This window comes from Syzygium oleosum, unplaced genomic scaffold, assembly GCF_021117445.2.
Source record: "Syzygium oleosum isolate NSW1041296 unplaced genomic scaffold, Sole_v2.1 Sole_v2.05, whole genome shotgun sequence".
In the NCBI taxonomy this organism is placed as follows: domain Eukaryota; kingdom Viridiplantae; phylum Streptophyta; class Magnoliopsida; order Myrtales; family Myrtaceae; genus Syzygium; species Syzygium oleosum.
The window spans coordinates 4557328-4572303 of NW_026607489.1; the positions used below are offsets into that span (position 1 = coordinate 4557328).

The following is a 14976-nucleotide window of genomic DNA, read 5'->3' on the forward strand; positions in this document are numbered from 1 at the left end:
TTTTGGGTGTCCTGGCTTCAGAACGGAGTTCTTGCACGGGTCAGTCACAGAGCGCAAATCACAGCTGTTAGGAATATCTGAGGCCCATGTGGGATCTAACTCATCAATGGTTGAGATGCATCTGGTCTATGACGGACTGGATCTTTTCCTATTGAGAAAGAGAAATAGATTTTAGACAGCCTCAGTAGAGTCGGAAACTATGCGAGATGACCAATTCCTGCACTACAGGCTTTGTAAACTGTCGATGATGAGCTCTTTTTTCATTTTACTTTTCCGAATTTTTCTGGAAGTGATCAGCAGTCGACGAAGAAAAGCTAGTGCATTACTAAGCAATAAACCATCGGCCTGTAGGGAATTTCTAGCAGCACCCGTACATAACAACAATCAAACAAACCAGTCGCCATCCCTGCCACGCCATGGAAGCATATCTGGAGATTTCTTAAACTTTTGTTCCCTTGCAGAAAAATTGTTGTCAACGTTCGAAGTTTGCTGAAGTTAACTCTGGAGAGCAAGATGATCATATCGGACGCTCGGCTATACTGTTGAAAATGTTCATCAATTGAGGGACAGGAGTTCAAATGCTGTCACTCTGCCATGGACTAATTTTGCCTTTGAACTCGGTGGTAGTGTCAAAGATAAGTATGATCCTCAGACGTGAGGCATGCAGAGACCTCAAGCGCCATACAGGCATACACCATGTCTTACAACTTTTCATAAGAGAGATCAAGATAAGTATTCCAAAGGCCCAGAAGCACATTGCCGGAGCAAAGAACATACATTTCTTTTTCATCCAGCATCTTCCAAACAGATTCAGAATTTACATACAGCAAAATTCCACCAACAGTCAATCCAAATAGATTCAGAATTTACAGAGAGCAGATTTCCACCCGTGCATAATTATCATTTACAACCCCATAAAAGAAAAAAGAAAAAAAGAAGAAGACAATTATGATAATAGTAAACAAAAGCTGGAGGAAGAGACCAGGACTGGAAGAGATTAAAAAAAATCACATAAACTCGCCGCAGCCTGGATTAGCCAACATCATGCCTCAGCCCATCGACCACTGCACCAAAGGATGCACCAAGAGAAGAGTCAGAAGCACGTGCTAAAAGTTTTATGTTGTGCTAAGGAATTAAACTATATCTACAGAGGCAACAAAAAGTACATTGTTCTCTATGGAAAGTGCAATGGCTGCAAGACAACCATCGAGACAAAACTCTAAAAATGAAAAGTGGAAAGGATATATTCGATAGAGAGAGAGAGAGAGAGAGAGAGATGATGACGACAAAGGGCCCGTAGATCAGTTATAATTTGTTGCAGTTGACGAGTACATAATTAAGAATTGCAAGCAGCAAAGAGCAAGATTATTGCACCACAACCTTAAGAACTGGTTCGCCTTTATTGGTAGCTGCGGATTGCTTATTCATTGCCTGTAACTGCGCGCGTGCAGCCCTCCCTGCTGCGGACTTTTCAAATTCTTCTTGCCTGAAATGCAGAGCAATACATTCACCTATGAGGAATAAAATTTGGAGAACAGAACAGAAGCATCAAGTAGATTTGCCATTCTTTATCCCAAGACATATGCCGACACTCAAGTAAGGAAAACCTTATGCTCTCTCAGGGTACTTCTCTAGAACGCAATATGCAATTGCTGTTAAAATATTCAATTTGTTTTTACAGTCTCACAATATCACAATGATATGTTTAGATATAAAGCTCCATTTGATGACTTGACGATGGTCCCACTTCACACACAGAAACAGAAAGTTCTTACACCTGTTCAGATTTGCTCAAGCAAAGTTGTCAGCAAATGAACTCAGGATTACTGTCAACAAGGAACAGGGCAAGCTGGCTTCGACAAATCCAAAATCATATGCAGCGAAAACTAAAGACTCCTGAATGTAGAAAAGGGCGAAAGTCGATCGGTACTTGAGGTTCTCAAATGTCTAGCGATCCTTCGCGATCTACCGAAACAAGGCCCCTACTTATCGAGTCGGTTCTGGTAAAGGCATAGGAACCGGGGCCATAAGGTGGGGCTCAGACTCGAAAAGGGCCAAAGTGCAGAAATTACAGAAGAGCTAAAAAATGCAATCCGAATGAACGAACACCAACTGAGGATAACAAAACATAGCTCAGATAGAAATACATAACTAGGGTTTTCCAGTTACACAAAGGCGAAAACTAATTTCGTAAGCTACAAATCAAACAAGAAATGGCGACAATCTCCAGAGAAGCTGATGAATCCCGCGCACGCAACAAAAACCCAAGTCAATTCATTCAATTCAAGCGGCAACAACCAAGACACGGTTTCATTACAGGGGTGGGTCGACATTAAACCTGGGAAACGATCCTTAATTCGAACAAAATCCTAATCGAGCACGACGAGAGCATTCACGGGCAGAGACGTGATGACGATGCAAACCGACTCAAACCAGATTGAAGAAGCCAAAGAGCCAAAAAAAAAAGAGACGGAAAGACGGAAAGACGAATCCAATTGCGAATCGCGTAGCTCCACGAGAACGAATCGATCGATAAAGAACAGGTTAAAAAATTATCGGCGGAGCGGTTCTTGCAGCCGCCGCAGAGAAACGGGACGGGAAGAGAGAGCTCGCCTTCTCTGGGCGGCTTCGGCGGCCTTGGCGCGGGCTTCGGCGGAGGCCGCCCGGTCCTCCTCTCGCCGCCGCTGCTTGCTCCCTCCGTCGAAGCACGCGCACCAACCCATATCTCCCCCTCTCCGCCCTCCGGAGCCTCGCCGTCGTAGGCGAGATCGCCTGCGCTGTATGGGACACGAACCTTCTCCCCCCCCTCCTGATTCGTCCGTCTCTCTTTCCTCGGGAATTCCCACATCAGTGTCTTTGTCTGAATCTCGGCGCACGCGTCTTCCGACGGTGGGCCCCCCGCGAGGCTTCCCGCCTATCGCGGGCCGCCACGTCGTCCTCCGGAAATGCTCCCCCGTGGGAAAAGGCCATCCTTCGAATGACATGTTTCCGCACCGACCAAAAAAATTATTATTTTTTTTACATGTTTCGCCGGCAGCACGTCACGATGCTATGCATCTTCACATCCTTTTGTCTCGTGTCGTTAGGAATATCCCTCGCGACATCCATTTTTTTTGCAATGGTGAAGTTTGAATTGAGAGTCAGCAAACGGATCCGTCCATATTAGATCGAACTAGCCTGTTTTGGACTATTTCTGAAGTCACCGATCTGATTTTCGATTCCATAAAATTGAAATCGGTGAATTTTGATCCGGTTCATGATTTTAATAGTGAAAGTGCCAACCCGGATTCATTATTATTATTGTTTTTAGTTTTTTTTTTTTAAATTTCTTTTATTTCGTACAAATTTGAGAAAAAAAACCTTACTCGCTGCTCACGTTCTACCTCCTTAGCCCATGGAGTTAGCTTCTTAAAAATATGAAAAAACCCTCACTTGGGTCAATCCCCAGTCAAGGACACATATGCCCTATCTCTCTCCTTCTTTCTTAAAAAGAAGAAGAACGAATTCCTCTCTCTCTCATCAATCGCGAATTCGAATAGAATCAAGGCCGAAGCGCGTCTGCAGCTCAGCTTCGGATCACTGGAAATCTCCAAAATATGTATGAGCTTTTGCAATCTTTGTGAAGCGTGTTTTGTGCAGTTGTTGCTGGTTTGCTAGTGGTGGTCGATAGGAGCCGTTATGGTAGACGAGGGAGGAGTGAGCTCCGGAACTCCCGAGGCGGAGGGCGGCTGTTCGGGCGAGCTCGGTTGGGAAAGGCCCGCCGTCGAAAACCCTAGCCGCGACGCCCTCCACCCTATCGTTGCAGGGTGATAATGATCGGTGCGAAGGTGAGTTCCGAAGCCGTCTTGAATGGAAAAAAAGAGAGGAAGATATGTGTGAAGGGAACCAACAATTCCATTTATCCACCCGGAAATCGGACCGAATTGGTCGTTTCGGTCCCGTTCGAGGACCATATGGTTCGGTCCGGTCCCCATGCTAAGGAACCAATCATCATCTCAACATCGGTCTTGAAAATTTTTATTTATTTATTTTCTAGCCGATATTTTTCATTTGCCCTTATGTTCTTGTTCAATGTCAATTTAGTCCTCAAAATTTTAGTTTGTTCAATTTCCATCCTCCTACTATTTTTTTAAAGGATTAATATCATACAAAACCCCAAACTAGTACACTTCTGATAAATTTACCAAAAATTCATTTATGGATCACCAAAAATCCCAAACTGGTACATCTATGACAAATTTACCTCCGTTCGTTTCCGTTAAATTTAACTGTGAAATTGTTAAGTTGGATGACACGTGACAGTTGGCGGATATACCGATTTGGGCCTCTGTTTATCACAGGTGAACCAATTAATCCAATTTAACGGAAACTAACGGAGGGTAAAATTATCATAACTATACCAGTTTAGGATTTTTGGTGGTTAAAAAATTAGTTTTGGGTAAATTTATCACATGTATATTAGTTTGAGATTTTTGGTGGTCAAGAAATGAGTTTAGGGTCTTTCGTGATAGTAAGTAGGGTTTTGTAAAGGAACCGAGAATCGCCCGGACCACCCAAAATTGAACCAGGCCGACGGTTCCCGATTCCAATTTACCAAAACTAGTGGGTACCGATCCGATTCCCGGTTTTAGATGTGGAACTGCCCACCTGGACCCAACCAGTAATATATATAATTTTTAAGAAAATTTTCCAACCAAAATTTTTTTTTAAGAAAATTGAAAACCCTAAAATCCCTAATCTAAAGCTCAATGTCCATCAACTAAGTGTTCGTTTCGTCTTACTCTCACTTTGTCTGAGTCGTCTCTCTATCTTTCGGTCATGATCTCAACTCTTAAGCTTATCACCCATTGACTCACGGCCTTGACTCTCAACTTCTATCAATTCACGGCCAAGTCTCCGGCTGTTCATTGTCTCCGACCATTTATTGCCTCCCTCTCGCAGTTTCGATCACCTCCATTTGCGCGAAACTTGGTAGGACCGGTTCTATGAACCCACCCGGGAATCGGACCGGACCGGATTGATGGTCCGGTTCTCGAGTGAGTGGTTCCCGATTTTATGGTGAAAATCACTCACCCGGACCATGCTCCCCGCTCATATTAAGCCTTTCTTAAATTACAAGAGGAGAGGCGTGAAACGACTCGTTTCGAGCCGGGTCGTCCCCCAAATCTCTCTTCCTGCGTCTCCTTCTTCTTCGTCACTTTCGCTGCGAGCAGAGCGCGAATTGCTACTGCCCCACCACCGCCACCTTCTTCATCGGCTCCCCCGGAAGCTGCTCAGGCTCGAGAAGCAGCGGGGTTGACAATGAGCTCGAAGACCTCCGACGCGGCGTCTCCGCTCGATCCCATCCCCATAGACGCCTCCCTCACGCTCGTCCCGCGCGTGAGGCTCACCCTCACCGTGCACCCGGCCAGCCCCTCCTCCCTCGCCAAGCCCCTCGACGACTGGCAGCTCAAGAAGGCCCTGCTCGACTTCCTCAAGGGCTCGCTCGCGGCGCCGCTCTCCGTCCCCGACGGCGACCTCGAGATCAGGCGCGTGAAGGACGTCCGGAAGCGGCGGCGCGACGATCCGGTCGCGCACGGCTCGCTCGTGATCCGCGACCTGGGCTTCCTGAGGAGCTCGAGGGGCTCGCACGCGGAGGACAGCGGCGGGGAGGACGGGGTTAGGGTTTTGGAGGAGAAGTACGCGGACTGGAAGAGGTATCTGGTGGAGAAGATGAACGGCATGGATTTGGTGCTTGGAGGCGTGAAGTTCATGCTGGGTGTCGAAGCGCCGGCCTCGGATAGTTTCGAAGGGATGAGGAAGGAGTGGGAGGAGTTTTACGCTTTTGGAAATCGAGGTGGCTAATTTCTCTTTCGGCGCGTGCATGTGTTTGTGTGTCTTTTGGATTGAGAATCGCGAAAATGGCTGTGCAATGCGTTTGCTTTTTCTGTGTACGAGGGTCAGTGTAGTTGAATGTAACGAATGTTTTGCAGGGCATTCGAGGGGAGGAAGGCAAGAGCCGGATACAGTCGTGTTGCGAGGGGTGCCGTCGAGGTGGTTCGCCGAGCCTAGAGTGTCGTCGAAGCCCTCGATGTTGGTCACGCATACGATCTTCTCCACGTTTGGAAGTATAAGGTAGTTTTGAAGTTATTTTCAGAGTAATTCAAGTTGATGTTGAGATGGATATTTGTGTGCTTGGGTTGAGATGTTCAAGTGAGAATGCAAAAGTTAGACTTTGCATGAAATGGTGCTTAATACCTTTTAAGGTTGATATCCTTTATTTTGATGACCGAGGGTATGAGCTGAAGTATTATTATCTCTATCTCTCTTGTGGTTTTTCGCTCTCTACTTAGCAATTTTTCGATGTGCAGTAAAAGATGAGTATTTTCCTTGCATTTGATAGGAATATCAATGTGGCTGAGGACGTCGACTTTGGTCGGGGGAGAGATGAGGATACAGATGGCTTAGTTTCAGGTCTGCATTGCAAGATTGTGGTCCAATTTGAAAAACACAGGGATTTCCACAGTGCTATGAAAGCTTTATGTGGCCGATCATTGGAAAAGGTTTGAACATGGTCTTTTATATGTCATTTAAATTTGGGCTAGACCCGTGTCATTATGCTCCCATATGAATCACTTAGTTGAGCATCTCATGCATCTCCTATTCTGTTACCCCATGATCTTGTTGCATTCTTGCTTTTGGCATGAGATCTGGGCATTTATAAGCTGATCGAGGTGTTCATAGATTGAACCATGTACTTCTTCTGCACATATCTTGAGGTTTTTGTCATTACCAAAAATAGGGGGGGATATCCTCGGATAAATTCACTTACTTGGATGAAGATGATGCGGGTGTCTCTTTTGAAATATTTGCTATAATAAGGGTAAACTTCTTTTGGTCCTGAGGTGAAATAAGACAAGATTGGTTAGTAATATTTATTCCTTTAAGCCTTGGCTTAGTAGCCACACATCTCTCTTGAGATGTGAGAGGTTCAACTTGTACCTCCGGAGGTGGGGGGAGGGAACAAGACTTATCAAGAGAAAGGAAAAAAGGGACCCTAAAACAAGCATCGAACATAGGTAGCACACGGCGAAGTAATATTTATTTTGTTGTAAAGTAACATAAGAATTTTCAATTCTAGAGTACCATTATTTTTATCGTAACATTGCGACTATCAATGTTAATGTTCCGAATTGCTAGTGTACCGTAAAAAAGAACCACAGCATTCCAAATTGCAGATCTCTGATTGAGAAGATAATATATTTTTGTATCCTGTCGTGGACATCTAAAGCATATGTCCTCATGAGGAAAGATGTTTTGCTTAGCAAGTGCATGGAAAGCGCCTTGATGCATGTTTGATGCGCATGCCTTGCTATTCCCTGCGGTATATTTGTTGTTCATAAATATACTCAGATCCTCCTGTTATCTAGCTCAGTTGCTTTCTGCCTTTTTTTGTCATTTCTTGCCTTTAGGGGTTATTACTACCGGCTGAGTTTAGTGTAACTGTCAGCATGCTAAAAAGCATCTTAGGAAGTATAAGCCCTGGGTTTGTACGAGATACTGCTGCCAACTGGCGGATATATGTTTTGATTAACTTCTTTTAATTCGTTACGTGCTCAGCAGTGACTAACATTGTGTGCTCGAGCAGCAAGGATCACGATTGAGAGCTGACTATGAGGTTTCCTGGGACAAGGATGGCTTTTTCCGGAACTCTAGAAGTGAAACTCAAGAGAAAAGCAGCAGGATGACTTCATTGGCATCGGGACCATACAGAAGCGAATATCCGAAACACATTTCTCGCCACAGCCCTGAGAAAACTCGGCCAAAGAGATTCAGGGTGAGTTTTCTTACTCTCGTGTCTATTTTCTTTCGAATTGAGTATTAAAATTGCATGCATCTTCTTGACTTTTTCCATTTTAGCAAGTTTGATGGTCAACAGGATAATTTGTAAATTAAGTTCTTTCCTTGTACCAAATACAGGAATAAGGAAGAGGCTTTGCGTAATCTTATCATCCTCCCGATTCCCCATCTCTACGTGAAGTTGCATATTCTTGGGATTTTGACGATGGTTATCCATCTTTTCGTCTTCTGGATGTAACTTGTAACAATAGCCTTCAGTGCTTGATGAGACATCACCCCAACATGTTTAATGAACGCTCATGTTTGCCATATATATATATATAGTGTAGTCGACTTTTTATGACAATTTACCCAAAAAAATGTATAGTGGCAACACTTTTTTCTCTTCGTCAGTAAATACTCATGGGTCCCTTTGGGAAAGGCTTTCCCAAGCGGCTTCGAGCCTCCAAAACCCTGTGGACCAAATTTTGGTTGTTTGGGAAAATTTTTAGAAACTACCTTGAGGAAAAGTGAGCTTTGGGAAGGCCGAAAGCCCAAGGCATATTTGTTTTTTAGAAAACTACCCTCTCTAATATTTTAATTTTCTGGTTTTGCTCTCGTTATAATTGTTCATCATTTTCTCTACGTGAGGTTGGCCGGTGAGGCCAAATCTAGCTGTGAGGGGCTGAAGACGGGCCGATGTGGTTGCGTGACCTTCGGGAGGGGCCGCGTGACCTTCGGGAGGGGCCATGCGACCCAAACGGTCTTCGGGGTCGTGAGGGTCACGCGGCCTAGGCGGCCCTCGGCAAGGGGCTGCGCTGTGGGCCGTCTAAGGTCGTGCGACCGTAGATGACGCCGCTGACGCTAGATCTAGGTTGCTGGCAGCCTGAGCCCTTCGCCAACTCCGGTAAAGGGTTTGACTTTTTTTTTCTTTTTTAATAAAAAATAAGAAAAGTCCTTTGCAAGAATAATTTTTCCAAATACTATTTTACCCAAAGTTTCTTTACAATGAATTTTTAAATTACAACTTGACAAACTTAATTTGCATTTCAAAAAACTACTTTAACTTAGAATCCATTTGTTTCGCTAAAAATGAATGGGCTGGAAAATATTTTTCTAAAAATTATTATTTGTATCACTTACAAGAACGAACAAATGAAAATTATTTTCATCCTTTACTAATATATTTAGATATAAGGTTTTGTCGATAGTATAAAAATTTCTCAATATCTAATTATTTCAAGCGATACGAGCAATCATTATGAAGAAAATGTTTACTAAATTGCTTATTTTTCGCTAAACAAAGTACCCCTAAAGTCCTCTGCATTTTTCCAAAGGTTTTCCCCAAAATGCTAACCAAACTAATATATCACACAATTTTAGTCTGCTTCTGCTATTAATAGTCGCGAGATGCATTTTCTTAGGGCATTTATGAGGCAAGATTAGCCTATTCGGATGCAGTGCATAAAAGCCTTCAGAGCATGTGATGCCAGTACTCCTGACAGCTCCATAAAGCTTGGCTCTTGCCTCTTGCATACGAACGTCCACCCGAGAATTAGCAAGTGCAAAGTCTTTTTGTCTGAGAAGAAAGTGGCGCAAATGAGACGGCATTCAATTTAGGATTTGACAATGCCGGCCTTTCTCTTGTTCTGCACCTTCTAGATGGTAGCAATGTTCTGCACTGGTCAACAGTTGGTAGCTAGGGACAGGGTTGTCTTTTACTTAAATGGCAATAGATTTGAGTTTTGGATTTCGTGGAATTGGATGACAGAAATAATGTGGTATCCACATTCACAGGGATGTGTTGTTTGCTTGTCAAGGACATATCCGATGCTTGTGGCCAATAAAATCGGGATACGGATTTTGGGATCAAATTAGAGTACTGTGCGGAGAATTTTCTCCATATGAATTGACGGGAATTCAATTTAATCTGATAACCACGAGAGGACACTGACTGAATGTGCTGTCTCGCTTGAAAAACAAGTTGAAGTGCAAAGAACAGCAGGAACTTATAGGAAGGGCCAAGAGGGTAAAGCCAGAAATACCAAGGTAAATCCTCTCGTCCCTGTGGATGGATGCTTACCTTGTTCTGCCATATACACCGATGAATTCCTACAGTTGCAATACTACCTTTGGCTAGAACACCAGCCCTGAAGTCAAGTAATAAGGATGAGTGATTCATGCTAGTGTGACATGAAGGCTACTTCCAATGATTCCTGCATGTGGATCGTTCTCAGTTGCTAGTTCAATGCGGACAGGTATTTGCTTGCTGTGCAAGACGAGAAGGGCGTGTTTCGGTTGCTTCGTCAATAGCTTCAGACTGATGGACCCAATTGATGACACTCTCTCTGCCCTTTGATCGCATCGGTGATTTCGGCCAAAGTATAGAGAACTCTGCAACAGCTTTCAAATGCAAGCTTTCTCTGATGTCTCTTGTTTCGCTTCTTTCCTCTTGGGAGTGGTATTAGATGGTAAATTCAAGAGGATCATGGAGAAGTCCTTCCATATAACAAACGAAAAGCATGTAAATCTTAAATCTTAGCATGAGCAGAAGCTGTCATACTTCTCGCTTTTACAAAGCAAACTACTTGGTTCATGCATCGTAATTTACATTTGAGAGGCACTTTATGAGGACTTGTCCAGAAAGAAGAGCAGGACCTCCCAACAGCCAAGACATAAAAATCGTTTATGTAATCCCTAACCTTGCATGTGATTAAGAGAGTAAATCCCCTTTCTTCTCTGCAGAATGAACAAAATATTGTCTCTATGACCCAATAAAGGGACTGAAAAGTTAGATCAAATTAAGAGTAAATCAAGGTAGTTTGGTCATCTTCACCAGCTTGTACAATGCCCATCTTGATGCGTCCTGCCATTTTCTTCACTGTTATTGCTCTTGGGGGGAGAAGATGCTCCACGAATTCTTGCTATGTTCTTTCTCTCACCCGCCCTCTTGCCAGAAGTGTCCATCTTCTTCTTCTTCTTCTTCACGACAGTCGAGCCCCTTCCTCTCAGTGCGGGAACCATGTACCACCCGATGGAAGCGCACACAATAGCAAATGACCTCCCAAACAAAGCCAACAACAGCAAGATCGTGATCATAGCCAAAGGCACATAGCAAGATGGTCTCCTCCATGAGAAGCTCTTCCTCTTTGCCTCCTCATTCAATTCCACCTTGGGTTCATCCACTGCTTTCACCTCCTCCGGAGACTCGACCATGGTTTCCGGATCACGGGTCGCACTCGCAGTCTTCTTCCTCGCATCACTCAACTCTGCCGCCTTCTTCTCCTTGCTCTGATGATGAAGATCCTTTGACTTCACGACGACCGGCACGAACTCGTCCGAGCTCGACGTGACGAACCGGACGAAGGCTATGTCCCGCGACCCGCTCTGCAGGTATATCTCCTTCCTCTTCTCCTCAAGGTCGGCCACGAGGGCCGAGAACTTGTCGAGCCCCCGGTTCGCATACGGGTTCTTGCTCTCCTTCCCAACATAGCTGTTGCTGCTCCTCCTGAGCAAGCGGTGCCTCCTGGATTTCCCTGGGGATCTAGGGAAGTTGGTCCAATAGGGCTCATCATCTTCTCCTTCTTCAGGATGAAAAGTGCCACAGATGAACGAGTTGAGCATCTTGATATCGGATGTGAATTTCTCGGTGGGAGGACTGAACTGAACTGATGTGGTTTCTGATAGAATGAATCTGGAGTTATGGTTTGGAAGATGAGAGAGACAGGTACTTGTCAAGAGGGGGTGAATTACTAGGACCCAGCAAGAGCCAACTAAGTCAAATAAATGGTTTGAAAAGAGTAACATAGGCATTAGAAGCTTCTTATATGGAGTCTGCGTGGAATTTTTCCCTCCTGGGTTGGGAAGAGATCAAAACTGTCCCGCATTTAAATTGTTCTCTAATAATAAGAATAATGATGAATTGCATGTCATTAATGACCATCTCGTACTGCATATCATCTAGAAGAAATCTCCCGTGCACCCAAATTATATGCGCCAAGAACGACATGAATCGCCGAATAATGAGAATTCTACATGAGGCTGACATGATCTAATGACTAAGATCAATTGAGATCACGTGTTTTCTTTTTATTCGATTTCGCCAGTAAGAATTAGATGGTTCTTGAAGTAGGATGTGGAGATTTGCTTCAATGCCGACGCCAAAAACCACACGTCGACCGCTCACTTGCTTATTTCATTCTGCATAATACCATGCATCCCATTCAAGCATACTACGAACAACATCACGTCTTCTTCATTTGGTTATTTGGCAGCTGGGACGAGAGCAACTAACTCGTCAAGATACCTGCCAGCTTTGACCCTCAATGCCTTTGTGTAAGTATTCCCATTTTTCTATTCTTCGCTTCATAAATTGATGCCTCGCGCTAGCAAATAATTTCTCGAGAAATCCTTAGGCTCGGCGTAAGTGGTCCGCCCGTTGTCACGCCCGATTAGGTGAACTCAGTACGATGCGCGGAAAATTTCCAGGAGCATGTGAGCTCCGGCCCGAGAAATTTCGCGGCATATTTACTTCCTTTTTTTTTTATGGGAACAGTATGGAGAACGCGTGAATTTTACTACCAATCTCTTTCCCCCCTCTCTCTTTTTAGGTGTTGTACAAAGTCTTCACGCCAATAGCCAGAAGCGTGACATGCGCAGCAGGGTAGAAGTCAACTGCGTTCTGCCGGGTCCGGTCAACTCGTGTGTGCAGAATCCGATGAACTATATGAACAGATAAAATATGACCAAGAATATATAAAAAGCGCGGGAAATAGACGACAAAAAAGAGTTCCAAAATTCCGATTCATATTCCGAAAGAATAATGCATGTGATAAATGAAGTTACCATGGTTTTCTAAGCGCATCTCCACGACCAATTCGATAGTCCGGCTGATAATCCTATGCTCCGTTGAGATCTTGTGCTTCAAGATTTTCGGCACCCGTTAAATCCCTATACGATGTAAATCTTTCAGACTGATTAGGTTTCGTCCGTTTAATTTGATGCGCACTAATTAGTACATAATTTCATCTTATCATTTTTTTTTGATTAATATCCCGAAAAATCTCAAACTGGTACGCTTGTGACAAATTTACTCAAAATTAATTTTTTGATCACCCACCTGTGACAAATTTACCCTCCGTTAGTTTCCGTTAAATTTTACCGTCAATTTGCTGAGTTGGATGACATGTATCAGTTGACAAGTATACCGGTTTAGGGTTTTACTTGTCGTTTGTCACAAGTGTACCAGTTTGAAATTTTTTGTGGTATTAATCCAATTTAACAGAGGGTAAATTCGTTTAATGTTTTCTATGATAAAAAATTAATTTGGGGTAAATTTATCATGCATGTATCAGTTCAACGATTTTCGCGATATTAATTTTTTTTTTCAGCTCTCGCACGTAAATTGAGGTAAATTGTGTAGCGGGGGTCATTGACCCAGCCGGCTTATTTTTACTGCATCTAGAAGGTCACTCGGGAGGCAAGTAAATTAATAGACGGGGTCTTAATAATCACACTCCATGTCATGTCAGGAGATATCAAATCCACTGCTCTTCTAAACGGGTGAAACTCGGCGTGGATTTGACCGGATGCGAGTCTCATGTATGAGCCGTACATGATCCGAGGGAAAGTATATAAAAAAAATTATAAATTTATTATATTGATATCAATTTAACCATAAACATTTTTAATTGGATCATTTTAATCGTAAATCTTGGTACCAATTCAGTTCAGCCGGCAAATTTAAGCCGAAAATTATTGACGTGGACTCCGGTCTTCTCGCGTGGCATGGCCGGTTCTGGCGTGGACAATTTTCTAAATTTTTCTTTTTTGAATATTTTTTGAATATTTTTTGAATATTTTTATTTTTTCTTTTCTTTCTTTTTTCGCCAATTGTGGGCCAATGAGGTCACCAGCCACAAGCGAAGTTTGGTCGAGGGCCTCTGCGTCTCGCTGGCTCGCTTAGATCCTGGCGAGGGTTGCGATGCCCTTGCATAGATCGGGTGAGGGCGCGGAGGCCCTTGCTTGTAGGGGGTGAGGGCAACCCTCGCTTGTGGTGCTTGCGGGCGACTAGGCGAGGGTGTCATGATCCTTGTTGGCCACTCCCTTGCCTGTGGCTGGCGAGCCCAAAGTGTAAAAAAAAGAAAAAAGAAAGAGAAGATAAGAAAAAAAATAAAAAAAATAAAAAATTCAGAAAAATAATAAAAAATTGTAAAACTTATCCATGTTAGTATTAGATGTGCCACGTAAAATAGCCTACGTCCACGTCAGTAATTTCCAACCTAAATTTGTCGAATAGACTGAATTAGTACCAATGTGAAAAGTCTCGGGACCAATTTGGTCCAATTGAAATGTTTATGACTGAATTGATACTAATGTAATAAATTTAGAACTTTTTAAATACTTTTCACCATGATCGACGACTATGATTACCTCTGATCCACCAATAAATTATTCAAGATAGTATGTCCCTTCGACATGGGGTTCTCAATAAGGATGACTGTGGTATCCCAACCTATGGATGGCATTTCTTTTTGGGATCCTGGATGAATGGATATATAAGTACAAAATATATAATGCAATTATCTAAAATAATCTAAGATAATTCGAAATAAAAGTGTCATTCTAGTGTATAGTTATTGGTCAGACTGGAAATGCAAGGTATCGGCCAACTAAATCCCAAACCCTACCAAAATGTACTTTTAACTCTTATGAGATGTATTTTGACTGTTGGATTACGTTACCTTAGCAGGCATTTTACCGGAGGTCCCTCGTAAAATATACAAGCAAAACCACAGTAAGGATACTAATAAATTGTTGTTCAGTATTGCTTTTACTGATCAACTTCACTTTTTAATTAATAGAAACATAATATATCTAATTTAGAGCATCTCAAATCAGTTTTCTTTTATCGTGAGGAAGCTCATGCCGTTCAGCCCGGTAGCTTCATGGACCAGCAAAGACGCGAGTCGAAACTTCGATAGGCCGCGTAAATATGCAACGCTGACCGTGATTTTTTTTCGATGATTTCCTAAATTCGAAACGCTATTTTGAATTGGTCAGAAAATTTTAGAAAAAAGATCTTTTCAATTTAGCTTGAAGCCAAACCGAACACTAACTAAGAGTCATCACAACGGGGCAGATTAGCCCCATACAGAA

General features: G+C 43.2%; 3 protein-coding genes across 3 annotated transcripts; 1 reads left to right on the forward strand and 2 right to left on the reverse strand.

Moving 5' to 3' along the window:
- Positions 1 to 735: 735 nt before the first annotated feature.
- Positions 736 to 2792, reverse strand: LOC115685647 (uncharacterized). The gene is made up of 3 exons (XM_030610732.2): positions 2614 to 2792; positions 1381 to 1486; positions 736 to 1064 (listed from the first exon to the last, which is right to left on the reverse strand). The coding sequence occupies exons 1-3, from the start codon at positions 2721 to 2723 to the stop codon at positions 1050 to 1052; spliced, it is 231 nt and encodes a 76-aa protein (XP_030466592.1). The 5' UTR covers positions 2724 to 2792; the 3' UTR covers positions 736 to 1049.
- Positions 2793 to 5146: 2354 nt separating this feature from the next.
- Positions 5147 to 8000, forward strand: LOC115685665 (uncharacterized). Its single transcript, XM_030610751.2, has 5 exons — positions 5147 to 5836; positions 5973 to 6114; positions 6383 to 6542; positions 7628 to 7816; positions 7960 to 8000. The coding sequence occupies exons 1-5, from the start codon at positions 5302 to 5304 to the stop codon at positions 7963 to 7965; spliced, it is 1032 nt and encodes a 343-aa protein (XP_030466611.1). The 5' UTR covers positions 5147 to 5301; the 3' UTR covers positions 7966 to 8000.
- A 2304-nt stretch (positions 8001 to 10304) lies between these two features.
- LOC115685606 (uncharacterized) lies at positions 10305 to 11642 on the reverse strand. Its single transcript, XM_030610686.2, has one exon. It carries the CDS (start codon positions 11629 to 11631, stop codon positions 10651 to 10653), a length of 981 nt encoding a protein of 326 aa, XP_030466546.1. The 5' UTR covers positions 11632 to 11642; the 3' UTR covers positions 10305 to 10650.
- Between the last annotated feature and the right edge of the window lie 3334 nt (positions 11643 to 14976).